Source organism: Mirounga angustirostris, unplaced genomic scaffold (genome assembly GCF_029215605.1).
Source record: "Mirounga angustirostris isolate CCGP_5_RB_7025 unplaced genomic scaffold, mMirAng1.0.hap1 SCAF_2, whole genome shotgun sequence".
Taxonomy (NCBI): Eukaryota; Metazoa; Chordata; class Mammalia; order Carnivora; family Phocidae; genus Mirounga; species Mirounga angustirostris.
In genome coordinates this window covers 144,180,310-144,197,613 of record NW_026991710.1, presented here as the reverse complement: position 1 = coordinate 144,197,613, position 17,304 = coordinate 144,180,310, and the positions used below count along the sequence as shown (strand labels likewise).

The following is a 17,304-nucleotide window of genomic DNA, read 5'->3' as shown; positions in this document are numbered from 1 at the left end:
CCCTTCAGTACGTGCCCTCTTTAATACCCATCACCAGGCTAACCCATCCCCCTGCTCCCCTCCCCTCTAGAACCCTCAGTTTGTTTCTCAGAGTCCATAGTCTCTCATGGTTCGTCTCCCCCTCCGAATTCCCTCCCCTTCATTTTTCCCTTCCTACTACTTTTTTTTTTCAAACATAATCAAGAAATGGGCAGAAGACATGAACAGACATTTTTCCAAAGAAGACATCCAAATAGCCAACAGACACATGAAAAAGTGCTCAATAGCGCTCGGCATCAGGGAAATCCAAATCAAAACCTCAATGAGATACCACCTCACACCAGTCAGAATGGCTAAAATTAACAGTCAGGAAATGAAAGATGTTGGCAGGGATGCGGAGAAAGGGGAACCCTCCTACATTGTTGGTGGGAGCTGGTGCAGCCACTCTGGAAAACAGTATGGAGGTTCCTCAAAAAGTTGAAAATAGAGCTACCGTATGACCCAGCAATTGCACCACTAGGTATTTACCCCAAAGATAAAAATGTAGGGATCTGAAGGGGTACGTGCACCCTGATGTTTATACCAGCAATGTCCACAATAGCCAAACTGTGGAAAGAGCCAAGATGTCCATTGACAGATGAATGGATAAAGAAGACGTGGTATATATATACAATGGAATATTATGCAGCCATCAAAAGGAATGAGATCTTGCCATTTGCAATGACATGGATGGAACTGGAGGGTATTATGCTGAGTGAAATAAGTCAATCAGAGAAAGACATGTATCATATGATCTCACTGATATAGGAATTCTTTTTTTTTTTTTAAAGATTTTATTTATTTATTTGAGAGAGAGAGAATGAGAGACAGAGAGCACAAGAGGGAAGAGGGCATAGGGAGAAGCAGACCCCCTGCTGATCAGGGAGCCTGATGTGGGACTCGATCCCGGGACTCCAGGATCATGACCTGAGCCGAAGGCAGTCGCTTAACCAACTGAGCCACCCAGGCACCCTGATATGAGGAATTCTTAATCTCAGGAAACAAACTGAGGGTTGCTGGAGTGATGGAGGTAGGAGGGATGGGGTGGCTGGTGATAGACATTGGGGAGGGTATGTGCTACGGTGAGCACTGTGAATCGTGTTCGACTGCTGAATCACAGATCTGTACCTCTGAAACAAATAATACATTATGTGTTAAAAAAAAAGAATGTACTTTTAAACCTATCCCTAACTAGCCCAAACCTCTTCCATTCTATTAGGACTGTTGCTTTTAAAAGCCATATTCTTGGGGCGCCTGGGTGGCTCTGTCAGATAAGCATCTGCCTTCAGCTCAGGTCATGATCCCGGGGTCCTGGGATCAAGTCCCACCTCGGGCTCCTTGCTCAGCAGGGAGCCTGCTTCTCCCTCTGCCTGCTGCTCCCCCTGCTTGTGCTCTGTCAAATAAATAAATAAAATCTTGAAAAAATTAAAAAATAAATAAAAAGCTATATTCTCAGTCTAGGACTTCAGTGTTCAAACCGTCCCACAGTATGGCTACAGCTAGAATTCAAACATCTGGCCTATTTTAAGCCATAAGTCCTCACTAAAAAGACTCAGTTAAGTTCTGGGTTGAATAAGGTAATTTTATACCTTCTATACTATAAGCAACTAATCACAGATACTAAGCATTCTTTAGACTCTGAAGGTAGGTTCATTTCTTTCAAAAATAATTATTAAACCCCATGTTGCTTTTTCTCAGTAACTGTAATGTTTCATATAATATGAGGTAAAAACTGGAAATTATCTAAATGTTCATCAATACTGTACTGGTTAAGTAAATTGCAGTCTATGTAATAAAAAATTCTGCACTCACTAAAAAAGAAAAACAGATGCAGTATTATGCAGGGGGGAGAAGCAAGGTGGACTGAAGTGTGTACAGTACGCTACCATTTATCTAAGAAAAAATAAGCATTTATCATAAGAAAAAATTTACATCCTTGTATTTTTTAAAAATAAAGGGGATAAACCATACAGTTTTAAAAGTAAATCATTATTTTAAGAGGAGGGTGGCAACAGGTTAGAAGGGAAAGGGACTTTAAAACAAAATAATTTGTATGTGTGACCCTAATAGGATAAATGCTAAGAACAAAAACTATTGTAAAAAACAAACAAACAAAAAAAGAAAACACTAAAACTTTTCAGTAAGCACATCGATGGTGATAGTGTTGGTAACATTCTGAAACTTGTGTGTGTATTGTGAAGTAAATCATATGACTATATATGTGATGTTGAGATTTTGGGCATGACTGAAAGATGGTACAGATTTTAGAACTAGAGGTTAAATAAAAGCCCTGAAGTATGAGGTTATGCCTTCAGGGAAAGCATTTATGTGATTTACAAAATAAAGTTGACACCCACACATGGTACACCATTTTTACTTGAAAGACACTAAACTGGAGGGTATTACGCTGAGCAAAATAAGTCAATCAGAGAAAGACATGTGTCATATGATCTCACTGATATGAGGAATTCTTAATCTCAGGAAACAAACTGAGGGTTGCTGGAGTGGTGGGGGGTGGGAGGGATGGGGTGACTGGGTGATAGACACTGGGGAAGGTATGTGCTATGGTGAGTGCTGGGAATTGTATAAGACTGTTGAATCATAGACCTGTACCTCTGAAACAAACAATACATTATATGTTAAAAAAACAAGAAGAAGACAGTAGGAAGGGAGAAATGAAGGGGGGAAATCGGAGGGGGAGACGAACCATGAGAGACTATGGACTCTGAGAAACAAACTGAGGGTTCTAGAAGGGAGGGGGGCAGGAGGATGGGTTAGCCTGGTGATGGGTATTAAAGAGGGCACGTACTGAAGGGAGCACTGGGTGTTATACGCAAACAATGAATCAAGGAACACTATATCAAAAACTAATGATGTAATATATGGTGATTAACATAACATAATAAAATTAAAAAATTAAAAAATTAAAAAAAAAAAAAAAGAAAGAAAGAAAGACACCAAACTATGGTTTTTCAGACTTGGGAATCTGACAGGCATCTTCCCAAAAACAAACCAAGGAAGTCTGTCATTTCAAGTGAAATGAATGTCTATTTGTTTCTAATGACAGAATTTGAGCTTTCAAGTAAAACAAGAATTTTGGAAAACTTTTATCTATCACTGTAAGGATGACAGATTCCAAATACTTAAAAGACTTTTCTAAAGAGATCAGGGTTGATATTAACAAATGTGATTTTTTTATATTGTATAATGAAAAGTGTCAACACTTGAAAGAACTGCATAAATCAGTGAATATTTTCCAAATGATCATTGTATGATATGACAAAATTATTCATTAGAATTGAAGGTGAACTAACAGATTTTAATGTAACAAAAGACATAAAGTTCATTGGTATAGTTTCAGATTACCCACTGGCAACTAATCTTTAAGAAACTACCACCTGTCACTTTGGTAGAGTATCAAAGACTATCCACAATGATATAAAAAGGTTATTAAAATAGTCCTAGCTTTTCCAACTACCCATCTATATGAGGTTGGATTTTCTTCATACATTTCAACCCAAATAACATATCACAACAGACTGAATGCAGAAGCAGATATTAGAATCCAGCAGTCTTTTATTAAACCAGTAATAATGAGATTTATAAAAATGGAACATATATCACTGTAATGATAACAGATTCCTTATATCTTATAAGGATCCTTATAAGGATGACAATTTCATTATACAGTATTAACAAAAATCAAACTTGTTAATATCAACCCTGATCTCTATACTAGGAATCTGTCACTAAATATTTTTTATTTTGAGAAACAGTTATTTTTCATAAAAATATGTTTTGTTTTGTTTTCATAAAAGTATGTTTTGATGTTATGTGTAATGGGGTTTTGTACTTTTAAATCAACATCTTTTAAATTTCTCAGGTTTTGTATGGAATATGATAAATATCAATTAATATAACCACATAAACTAAGTTCCCTAGATATCCTCAATAACTCTTTAGAGTTTAGAGTTTAATAGTGTTCTTGATGAATGGATAAAGAGGATGTGGTATATATATACAATGGATTATTACTCAGCAATCAAAAAATGAAATCTTGCCATTTGCAACGATGTGGATAGAACTAGAGGGTATTATGCTAAGCAAAATAAGTCAATCAGGAAAAGACAATTATCCTATGGTTTCACTCATGTGGAATTTAAGAAACAAAACAGAAGAGCACAGAGGAAGGGAGGGAAAATAAAACAAGATGACATCAGAGAGGGAGACAAACCATAAGAGACTCTTAACCATAGGAAACAAACTGAGGGTTGCTGAGGGGTGGGGGTGGGGGGATGGGGTAACAGGGTGAAGGGCATTAAGGAGGGCACTTGATGTAATGAGCACTGCATGTTATATATAACTGATGAATCACTGAACTCCACCTCTGAAACTAATAATACACTATATGCAATTAACTGAATTTAAATTAAAAAAAAATAATTCTAAAAAAAGTGTTCTCAGATAATAAAATAAAATAAGTGTTCTGAGATGAAAAACTTTGAAAATCACCACAGATTGTATTGTGTCTTCCAAAAAAAGTAAATCTTGACTGATGAATCTCAGGGGTTATACTTGTCATAAACAAAATAATCTCATTCTATTTTCAACTTTACCATACATGTATACATTAATATAAAAAGGGTTTTTGGGGCGCCTGGGTGGCTCAGATGGTTAGGCATCTGCCTTCGGCTCAGGTCATGATCCTGGAGTCCTGGGATCGAGTCCCACATCGGGCTCCCGGCTCGGCGGGGAGCCTGCTTCTCCCTCTGACCCTATCCCCTCTCATGCTGTTTCTCTCTCTCTCAAATAAATAAATAAATAAAATCTTTAAAAAAAAAAAAAAAAAAAAGGGGTTTTGTTTTGTTTTGTTTTAAAGATTTTTTTATTTATTTATTTGACAGAGAGAGACACAGCAAGAGAAGGAACACAAGCAGGGGGAGTGGGAGAGGGAGAAGCAGGCTTCCCGCCGAGCAGGGAGCCCGATGCGGGGCTCGATCCCAGGACCCTGTGATCATGACCTGAGCCGAAGGCAGACGCCTAACGACTGAGCCATCCAGGTGCCCCCATTAATATAAAAAGGTTTTAATTAATTTGTACAAGCAGTTATTTTCATTTATAAGTAAATTTCAGACCTCAAAGTTATAACGACCTTTTAGAAGTTGGAATTTTATTTTTTCAAAGAGAGTTGTTTTTTTTTAATTTATTTTAGGATTACATCAGTAAGTCACAACCCACAAGTTGTACTTTTTAGTAAAAGCCATTCTTTTTTAAATGTTTTTTATTTAATGGATAAAATATGTATATAACTTTAAATTTTTTATTTTTTATTTTTTTAATTTAGCAGAAATTTATTTATCTATTTCTCTTTTTTTTTGATGTTACAAATGGAATAGTTGATTTCTGAAGAAATTTTAACCCAACTCTTTAGCCCAAGATGTATCTGAAATATACATTTGCTATAAAAACCATTGGAAATATTATTGCAATATAAGTAATTCTTTTTTTTATTAGTGATTCATTACAACACTTAATATGCCCTTTACAGGACTCAATTTGAGAAATCTCAGCATTTAAAACTGAGAAAGAAGATAAAAGAAAACAGTAAAATCCCACGAAACTATCTCTCCAATATGCTTCTTCTGTAATAATAAGAATTATATAACAAGTTTCCTCTTTTACTGTAGCTGCTGTGCTGCTCAAAGACAAAAATCATGCTGACTTCTATACCTCGATCTTCCTCCCCAACTCATGTGCTGTGTTTTCCCAGTCCTTCCTTTTTTGTCTTAATATACTTCCTTGATTTTAAGTTACCTCAAGTCCTTTCCAGGGGTTTAAGTAAACTTTTTTAAAAAATTACATACAGAGAGAAAAAAACATGCATTGCTTATAAAATGTAGAAATTTACCTAAATGTACTTTAATGCGTAATATATATTTTGGCAGCCTGAGATCATTGGCAAAAATATATTATTAAAGGGTGCCTGGGTGGCTCAGTCGTTAAGCATCTGCCTTCGGCTCAGGTCATGATCCCAGCGTTCTGGAATCGAGCCCCGCATTGAGCTCCCTGCTCCGCGGGAAGCCTGCTTCTCCCTCTCCCACTCCCCCTGCTTGTGTTGCCTCTCTCGCTGTGTCTCTCTCTGTCAGATAAATAAATAAAATCTTTAAAATATATATATATATTATTAAAATGATCTAGTTATACACTACATTAAAAAATTACTGAAAACACTTACCCGTCTATGCCTTTCTCTGTCTTTACATTTCTCTCGCACCCAATCAATAGTATGGAAATCATCGTATGTACCAACACCTGGAATTGGTTCATCCAAAAGATCCAGTAAGTGTGTAGAACTGTTAATGCTGCCTCCATTAGTCATTGTATAATGAGTTCCTACAAAGCAAAAAAGAACAGTATGTTTTATGAGAGACAATGGTGAACTATGTAACCTTCTTAATAGTTCACTAGCAATTCAAAAAGAAATAGTATTACTTGAAATATAATAAAATAAAGGAGGGAAAACATCAAGAAAAGTTATCCAAAACTTGGTGATAAGGCAAAAGACCATGGCATGTCCTTTCAAACGTATACTACAGTATCAAAAATAAGCCTGCCTAGGGGCGCCTGGGTGGCTCAGTCGGTTAAGCGTCTGCCTTCGGCTCAGGACATGATCCCAGGGTCCTGGGATCGAGTCCCACATCGGGCTTCCTGCTCCGCGGGAAGCCTGCTTCTCCCTCTCCCACTCCCCCTGCTTGTGTTCCTTCTCTCGCTGTGTCTCTCTCTGTCAAATAAATAAATAAAAATATTAAAAAAAAAAAAAAAAGCCTGCCTAATACTCATCTTTTGCTCTGAGGAAGAGGACTTTGATTAATTATTTTCTATTGATTAGGACATATCTCTATAGGACATAGACTCTAAAAAGTTAGATAACGACTTATAGAAGATGGATAAATTGAAAATTATTGTTTTCATCTGGCAAAAATGTAATTCAATTTCATCTAGCAGAAAAGATAATACTTAGAGTTGCAGTGTTGGGGGTTTTTGTTTTTGCCCTGTAAGAAATTTTTTCACTGATATTTCATCTCACACACCCTCATCTAAGTCATCTTTGTCATCAAGCTAGTTTCCTCACTAGTACTAAATAAATATTTGACATGTGTTCACTATATACTTATAAGAGACTTAAAAGTACCAGGAAGAACACTGAAAGACAATTCACAAAAAAGACTTAAATTTACAAAGTTCAATCCAACACAAATGACTCAATTTAAAAAGTTCAATCCAACACAAAAAAGAGAAATACGAATCAAACCTACAGTATCATTTTTCTCTATCAGACTGGTAAAGATTAAACAGTTGACTAATGCACTGAGTTGGCAATGTTATGGGGAAGGAGGGCTTGCCACAAAATTATTAGTTTAAGTATAAACTGGTATAACCCCTCTAGGAAGTCAAAGTTACCAAAATTTAAATACACAGATATTCTCTAACCCAGTGAAGTCCACTTTCAAAATTTTTTTTGCAGTTACACTTGCATAAATCCATAAGTTACACATAGTGTGGTAAACATCTTACTGTGCGCTTTATAAGGAAAAAACAAATTAATGCCAAAGTGTTTGTAATCCAAAAGAAGGGTCAGCAAAAGAGCCAGAAGTAAATACGTTAGGCATTGGAGGCCACAGTCACAACAACACAACTCTGCCATAGTGGCACAAAAGAAATCATAGATAATATATAATGAATGGGTATGGCTGTGTTTCAATAATACTTTATTTACAAAACAGTGAAGAGCAGCATTTGGCCCAACCACTGATCTAAAGTCTATACAGCACAAACCAAACTCAACTGAAGACGCTTACTAGGAATTTTCTACCTACCAGCACTCTTCTAGATAGTATAGGAGATAAAAGGCAACAAAAACATTGTCCCTGACTCAATGTAATATTGAATATTGTACTAATAAACTTGATGTCTATTTACTTCTCCCAGGTAGAACACAGTTCTCTCTTCCCTTCCTATTTGATACATTTGAATATTTGCCTTGGAAAGTATAAACCTTCTAAAAGAAGAATAGTATATTGATCTCAGTGTTTTGGCAGATGTACTCCAGGAATGAATAATTTATCATTCTTGGCTGAGGGTTTAAAAGCCCAATCCCTGCAACAGCCCATGCTGATTTACATAAAACAACCTTATACTTTTTACACTAGCTCTCTCTTCCTCTACCCTGATTTTACTCTGCAATTTCCACCTGGTAAAAGCTGGCTGAAAGGCCATAAATTTTCTTAAGGAAAAAATTACTGGAGAATAAACATAATGCGTATTTATAATGTCTTGACAAACTTGAGAATCTCTGACTCTGCTTTCCATATGATAATATTAAAATTGGCAATTTTAAAAATGTTTTTGGAGGGACATATCAAAAGCCTCTATGGCCTTCTGATATGATGACATCACTTCTGGATAAAAATGCATAAAGTCAATCTTAAAAGGAAAAACAAACACAAATTGAAGGAAATTCTACAAAATAAATGGCTTACATTCTTCAAAAAATGTCAAAGTCATGAAAGACAAAGAATGACTGAGAAACTGTTCTAGATTAAAGAAGACTCAAAAGACATGACAACTAAATGTAACATGTGCTCCTGGATTATTAGAATGTGGACCAGGAAAAAAACTGGGTGTTTGTTTGTTTTTTTTATATTAAAGGACAGAGTAAAATAACTAGAAAAATTGTAAACAGTCTGTAGATCAGACAATGGTACATATCAATATCAATTTTCTGTTTTTGAAAACTGTACTATGGCTATATATAAGGGAATGTTCACTCATAAGGAAATACAAACGGAAGTATTTATGTATACACACACATTTATTTATGTATTATATATACACACACACAAAATAGAGAATAGCATATAGAACAGTGAAAGAAAGATTAAGAGACAGACTAAACAAATGTGGTAAAATGTTAACATTTCAGAAATCCGGGTAAGAGGTACAGAGGATTCTTTTCACTATTTTTCAACACCTCTAAGACTGAAATTAAAAGAAAATGTTTTTTAAAAGTCTGCCATGATAGGGGCGCCTGGGTGGCTCAGTCGTTAAGCGTCTGCCTTCGGCTCGGGTCATGATCCCAGGGTCCTGGGATCGAGCCCCGCATCGGGCTCCCGGCTCAGCGGAGAGCCTGCTTCTCCCTTTCCCTCTGCCTGCCTCTCTGCCTGCTTGTACTCTCTCTCTCTGTCAAATAAATAAATAAAATCTTAAAAAAAAAAAGTCTGCCATGATATATTTTGAAAACTTCCAACTCCTCCCACCCCATGTTGCCTTTATTTGGGTAGAGTTAAAGAAACATGAACTGCTGATTTTAATTATTACTCTTCTATTCAAAAAATAAAAAGCAAAATTTCTATACTACTTAACATATATCCACATAATATGTCACCAGCCCCATGATAAGAATTGTCAAGCTGTTTGCACCACAAAGATGATAAGCAAATGAAGCATTTATTACTCCCACAGACATAAAGCAGGAAGTACAAAAGTAGACACTCATTTTAGCAAAAGGTACAGCAACACAATAAACAATATTTACACTAACTATGGGTCTTGTCTTTAATGATTTTCAAAAAGTTACTCTGCAGAAACTACTCTGACATCTAACTGACAAAACTATGCAGCAATTCAAAATATCTGAAAACCAGAAATTAAGGATTCAAACTTTTTAAACCAGAGGACCCTGTGAACCAATGTTTTGTATTTTGGGGCTTTTAGGTTGTGTCCCTTAAAACTTCTGGGGCCGATACAGGACATGTTAGCATGGGATTTAGCCAGAGCAGTTCATGTCCCCAACAGACTGTTTGTAGGTCAGTCTGTCCCATCACCCCTATTTGCTTCTACGTACAGAGCAATGGTGTTTGAAAAAAGCATATTATAGGGAGAAATACTGATTGATGTTTTTGGTTTTGGAGGAACGCACAGACACACAGAGTCAATTATTTCTAAAAGAAATCTGGATCATTCTTGTGACTCCTACTATCAAACTGGCTTGGAGAGTAACCAAGGAAGATTTTGGTATGAAAGTAAAATAAAAATTTTTGCTGAGACAGAAATGATTAGAATATTTCTCTGGCTCTGATATATACAACTAAGTGGAATCCCCAGGAAGAGAAGGGCAGACATTTCAATCTGACTTTAATTTCTCTTTTATCCTGTTCCTTACTCATTGTAGGGGCTATTACCGAAAACTGAAAGACATTACACTGAATGAGAAATCAATTAACATATTTTTTTAAAGTTTGTACTTGTGGAGTGTCACACTTAGTGGTCTGTCCTCTGCTCTGCCTCCCCTCGTTTTTTAATAGTACAGAAGTGGGAACTGTCCATTTCCAAGACACTTTTGACCCACGGATCTATTTTCTATTTCTCATAGCCTCTGAAGACAACAGTCACCACACTCAAGGCAGGGATTTTGGGCTCAACATTTCAGAGGCCCCCAGGCAGACTACAAACTGTGATAAAAGGTGCAGAGTCTCTCATTTGTACAGATTGCATTCATCAAATATTTACCAAGAATTCCAGATAAAGTGTTCCAGCCTTCACCTACAGATCATTGAAAATATGGTAGGGGACTCACAGTACCCTCATAACCTACATATTGTTACCAGAATAAAAAGTACAAAAAGATGTCCAAATTGCTGGGGCGCCTGGGTGGCTTAGTTGGGTAAGCATCTGACTTGGGCCCTGGTCATGATCTCAGGGTGCTGGGATCTAGTCCGGTATTGGGCTCCCTGTTCAGCCGGGAGTCTCCTGGTCTCTCTCTTTCTGCCTCTCCCACTGCTTGTGCTCTCTCTCTCTCTCAAATGAATGAATAAAATCTTTTAAAAAAAAGTCCATATTGGGAAAAAGATATAATAAAGATGCTTGGGCTAGAAAAAGCACATACTCAAGTTCACACGAATATCCCTTCAGAGAATGCAAAACTGAAAGTGGTTAAACATTTGATAAGAATCAAGCCCCTGAAGTTGCCACAAGGACGTCCAGCAGAGGAGGACATGTCTAATACGTGCCTCAAGAGTACTGGGGAGGGATGCCTGGGTGGCTTAGTTGGTTAAGCTGTTAAGCGTCTGCCTTTGGCTCAGGTCATGATCCCAGGGTCTTATGATCAAGTCCCGCATGGGCTCCTAGCTCAGCGGGGAGTCTGCTTCTCCCTCTGCCTACCGCTCCCCCGCCTGTGTGCGCTGTCTGACAAATAAATAAAATCTTTAAAAAAAAAAAAAAAAGAGTACTAGGGAATTAGTGGTGTGGTGGCATCTAAACCCTATAGATCAGGAGGCAGTTAAGACCTAATGCCAGAGCAATTTCATATTAAAAAACGTAAATCATTTTTATTGAAAGGTAGTGAGAATAAGTTCTCATTAAAATATATTTTAAATACTAAAAAAATAAAGTTTGTAATTGCAAAAGAGCAGTTTAAAGAAGAGTTAAGAAGAGTTAATACCTATCCTTCTCAAATTATTCCAAACAATAGAAAAGGAAGAAAAGCTTTCAGTGCTTCCATTCTGTGAGGCCTACATTATCCTGACATCAAAGCCAGACCAAAATACTCTAAAACAAGAAAATTATAGACCAATATCCCTGATGACCACAGATGCAAAAAATCCTCAACAAAACATTAGCAAACCAAATTCAAAAATACATCAAAAGCATGATTCATCATGATCAAGTAGGCTTTATTCCAGGGACGCAAAGATGAATCAATATCCATAAATCAATGTGATGTACATTAACAAAATGGATAAAAATCATATGATCATCTCAATAGATGCAGAAAAAGCATTTGACAAATTCAACATTTGTTTACAATAAAAACTCAACAAAGTGGGTACAAAGAGAACATACTACAATATACTGAAGACTAAATAGGACAAAACCACAGCTAATATCATACTTAACGGTGAAAAGCTGAAAGCTTTTCCACTAAGATCAGAAACAAGACCACTCTCACCATTTTTATTCAACACAGTACTGGAAGACCTATCAGACAAGAAAAAGAAAGGGCATTCAGATCAGTAAGGAAGATGTAAAACTGTCGTTATCTGCAGGTGACATAATACTATATACAGAAAACCCTAAAAACTCCACCAAGAAACTATTAGAATATATGAATTCAGGGCACCTGGGTGGCTCAGTTGGCTAAGCAACTGCCTTCAGTTCAGGTCATGATCCTGGAGTCCTGGGATCGAGTCCCGCATCGGGCTCCCTGCTGGGCGGGGAGTCTGCTTCTCCCTCTGACCCTCCCCCCATCATGCTCTCTATCTCATGCTCTCTCTCAAATAAATAAATAAAAATCTTAAAAAAAAAAAAAAGAATATATGAATTCAATAAAGTTGCAGGATAAAAAAAATCAATACAGAGTAATCTGTTGCATTTCTATACACTAATAAAAAACTAGCAGAAAAAAATTAAGAAAGCAATCCCATTCACAATTGCATCTAAAAAAAAAACCTAGGAATAAATTTAACCAAGGAAGTAAAAAAGACCCATATTCTGAAAACCAAAAGACACTGAAGAAAGAAATTGCAGACAACACAAATATATGGAAAGATATACCATGCTCATGGATTGGAAGACTTAATATTGTCAAAATGTCCATACTACCCAAAGCAATCTACAGATTCACAAGCAATCCCTACTATAAATACCAATAGCATTTTTCACAGAAGTAGAAAAAATAATCCTAAAATTTGTATGGAACCACAAAAGACCACAAATAGCCAAAGCAATCTTGAGAAAGCAACAAAGCTGAAAGTATCATAAGCCCAGATTTTAAATTATCCTACAAAGCTATAGTAATTAAAGTAGTAACATACTGGCACAATAAAGATAAGAGATCAATGGAACAGAATAGAGACCCCAAAAACAAACCCACATTTATATGCTCAAATAATCTACAACAAAGGAGACAAGAATACACGATGGGGAAAGGACAGTCTCCCAACAAATGATGATGGGGATACTGGAAAGCTACATGCAAAACAATGAAACTGGACCACTTTCATACACCATAAACAAAAATAAACTCAAAATGGATTAAGGATCTAAATGTGAGACTAGAAACCATAAAACCCCTAAAACAACAAAAAAGAAACAAAACAAAACAAAAAAAAACCCTACAGAGTAAACTTAGACATCAGCCTTAGCAATATTTTTTGAGATCTGCCTCCACAAGCAAAAGAAACCAAAGCAAAAGTAAACAACTGGGACTACAACAAAATGAAAAGCTTTTGCACCATGAAGAAAACCATCAACAAAATGAAAAGGCAACCCACTGAATGGGAGAAGATATTTGCAAATGATGTATCTCATAAGTTGTTAATATCCAAGTTATATAAAGAACTCAACACACACACACACACACACACACACAAATCCAATTAAAACATGAGCAGAGGACCTAAATCAACATTTTTCCAAAGAAGACATCCAGATGGCAAACAGACACATGAAAGGAAAGTCAACATCACTCATCATCAGGGAAACACAAATCAAAACCACAATGAGGTACCACCTCATATCAGAATGACTATTACCAAAGAGACAAAATACAACAAGTTGGTGAGGATGTGGAAAAAAGAGAACCTTATGCACTGCTGGAATGCAACTGGTGCAGCCACTATGGAAAACAGTATGAAGGATCCTCGAAACTTAAAAACAAAGAAACTGTAAGACCCAATAATTTCACTTCTGGGTATTTACCTAAAGAAAATGAAAATACTAATCAGAAAAAAATAAATGCACTCTTATGTTTATTGCAGCATTATGTATGATGAATGGATAAAGAAATTTTAGTATCTATACATAATGGAATAGTAATTTGCAACAACATGGATGGACCTAGAAGGTATTATACTAACTGAAATAAGTCAGGGAAGGAAGGAGGAAGGGAGGGAGGGAGGGAGGGAGGTAAGGAAGGAAGGAAGCGGGGGAGGGAGGGAAGAAGAAAGGGAGAGAAAGAGAGAGAGAGAAAGAAAGAAAGAGAGAGGGAGAAAGAAAAAGAAAGAGGAAGGAAGGAAGGAAAGAAGGAAGGAAAGAAAAGAAAGAAAAGACAAGACAGAAAAGAAAAAGAAATAACATATGATTTCACTTATATGTAGAATCTAAATCCCAAAGCAAACAAAAAACAGAAACAGACTCCTAAATATACAGAACTGGTCACCGCCAGAGGAGAAGGGGGTGGAGAATAGATAAAATAGTGAAGGGGATTAAGAGGAACAAACCACCAGTAATAAAATAAGTAAGTCACGGGGATGGAAAGTACCGCATAGGGAATATAGTCAATACTAGTATAATAACAACAAATAAAATATTGCACCAGGATGAGTATAACTTTTCATTTATGTGCTTTCCTTATGATCTTTTATTGCATATTGTCTTTTAACTGTCTACTTGAAAACTTACAAAGAAATTCTACCAAAGAATTAATATATGAAAGGAGTTCATACTCATGAAATTTATGCAAAAATAAATTTATCAATATTGGAATATTGGAAAAATTAATTCATAAAATCTGTTATTACAAAAGGACTGCTAAATAAAATTCAAGAATCAGCTATTTAAAAAAAATTTCAAACTTCTACTTCAGTATGTATGACATTTCATATATTTCTTTTATAGTTTGTTCTGCCAAACATGTAAATCTGAGTAGTATGAAGAAGGAGAAAAGGAAAAATTTTCTATCCTACTCTAACCTAGGTAGGGAACATTCATTTCTGACAGGATCATAGAAGTGCCTACATATCCCACATTAGGAGTAATTTTAAAGGTATAATGTATCCTAACAATGTTAAACAATGATTTTTAAATATTCCTAATGTATCATTTCTTTGTGTATAGTTCACTGCAACCCAGATTTGTATAAAGTTTAACTTACATATATTAAAATGAGATAAATACAAATAAATTATTTATGTGTTAATAAAATGTTTATAAGCAACAGTACAAGTTACCCAGCTTCACCTCTCAACTTGTCTTATGCATGAACGAAGCATGTATCTTGTAGGTAATGCCACAAGCACAAATTAAAATACATACATAAATTAATATGTACATAAAGTAGATCTCTCTCTTTCCTAAAATAATACTTCAAGGGTTGATTAATTAGAAAATTATAATATGGCTTTCCTAAAGCTGATATCTGGAAAGGAAATCTATAAGACAAAGAGATTTATGGGATGAAATAAACGTGGTCAGGCCACACTTCCCTGAGTTTCCCTTTCTTTGTCCTCAGTAAATGCACTCTATTAACACAAAATGACATTATTTAGCCCTGCCATCCCATTTCTCAAGGCACATACAGCTTGCATTTACTTATCTGTGAAGACAGCAGTGGAGGTGCACCAGAATGCCTTTAGAAAATACTGATCAAGGTTCCTTACCCAACACTATTTCCTTGCCCTCTCCACACATTCTTCTCCTACCAATTCAGTGAAGCATTTATTGCCACAGGAAAAGAAATACAAAGCACAGCACAGAAAACAAGAGTCATTATTGTTGCTTCTGAGTTTCAAATTTAGGCTTTTAAATTAATTTGAAAAGGCAAAATTTTAAAAGTCAGTATCTTTGAGTTGTAAGTGATAGGTTTCTAGGTTTCAGAAGGCTTTAAGTAAAAAAGCTTTGAGTTTCTGCAGTAAGACATGGACTGAAAAAAGAACAGATGAAGAACCAATCCTCACATGACTACATAAGGTTTGCTGGGGAGGCAAGGAGAGGGAATTAAGTAAAACAAAAGTTATAATAGTTAAACTGGCAACCGGCTTCAGTCTTTAACATTTTCCTATAACGAAAAAATATAGATGAGATCATACTAGCCACACTTATTTACAAGCTCTTCATTACTGAGCCTACTTTCTAAAAACTATCTCATATTATTAAGTGCATATGCACATCATTTTCAGTGTACTTCAGATTAACTGCTGTGACATACTGTAATTTAAACTTCCAGGTTAGTTTGCATTACAAACAGTACATGCAGTAAACATATGTGAGCCTAACTAATTACCCTCTTCCCCAATTTTTAAATTTTTAACTTTTTTCTTGTTCTTAATATTTTTCCTCAAACACATGCCCAGATATTGAATATCAATAACCAGGTATATCTCCAAACATAAAATAACCACATTAACAAGGAGCTGTCCTCAGATTAGGATCTTTCTTTGTATAATGGTCCCTTGTTGTTTCTACCCACCTAAAAACCCCTTCCCTTTCTTTCTGTAACAGAATCCAATTATTTTTAGGAAACTTCTATTCCTTATTGCATGTAGTCTTTGTGAGAGCATCAATCAAGGTGTCCTCCCCTCCCCAGCTAAGAAAAAGGCCAAGGATCCAAGTTAGACTGATAAAACTCTCTCCTGGAAATGTAAATCTGGAGCACTGTGATACAAAGACACTGGGGGCCTATTAATTTCAATGACTTCACTTCAAAAGGATATAGGATAGTTGCTGCTACTTGGATTGTAAGAAAGTATAATCTGAAAGCAGTAGTTTCTAAAGTTAAGAAAAAAATGAAAAACTTTTCTGGAGGTCTGACTACCAGATGCCAGTGATTACCCTTCTACTACACAATGGTTTGGGGGCGGGGTGGGGGGAGAGACTGGAAAAAAGACGGCCTTCTTTTCAGAGTGACCTAGTAGAGGAATTCCATTACCTTAATGCACTTGGAGATCAGAAAGGCCTAAAGTCAAATTCCAGCTCTGCCACCTATTAGCTATAGAACTAGATCCTGCGCAAGCTAGTTACTAACCTCTTCGAGGTGCCTGGGTTTTTTCACCCACTTTTAGAGTATGATGTGTAAACTGGAGATAAATCATGTAAAATATCTAATAATAAATCTGATAAATAGGAAATCAACAAACACAAGTTATTGCTTCTGCTCAAATATTCTGGTATTTAAAACTTCACCAGGCTGCATTACATTATTCATATGGCATTACTCTTAACCCAAAGAATGACAAAATGACAAATTGGCGGGGGGGGGGGGATGTCTTACAAATTTGAACGAGCTCTTCTACAACTGTATATTAAGCTAAAATCCTGTAGATTTTTCAATAGATAATTTAATCCACTATGCCCACCTGGTATGGACACAGAAACACATTTCTAAAATCTATGGTCAATAACCAATCTTTCTATGAAATGAACATTTTGTAATTCAAATATCACCAACAATATTTCAATAGTTCAAGTATCACCAACATTAAAACTGCTCAGTAAGCAAGAAAAATTATC

General features: G+C 36.0%; 1 protein-coding gene across 10 annotated transcripts in view; it reads right to left on the bottom strand.

Annotated features, from left to right (window-relative positions):
* CLCN3 (chloride voltage-gated channel 3) overlaps window positions 1-17,304 on the bottom strand; it is a 91,016-nt gene that overhangs the window by 27,705 nt on the left and 46,007 nt on the right. For all 10 annotated transcript variants that reach the window (XM_064585286.1, XM_064585284.1, XM_064585285.1 and 7 more), the window contains one exon: window positions 6,254-6,411. In XM_064585286.1, coding sequence (XP_064441356.1) covers window positions 6,254-6,411 — 158 coding nt within the window. The remainder of the gene's footprint in view (window positions 1-6,253; window positions 6,412-17,304) is intronic.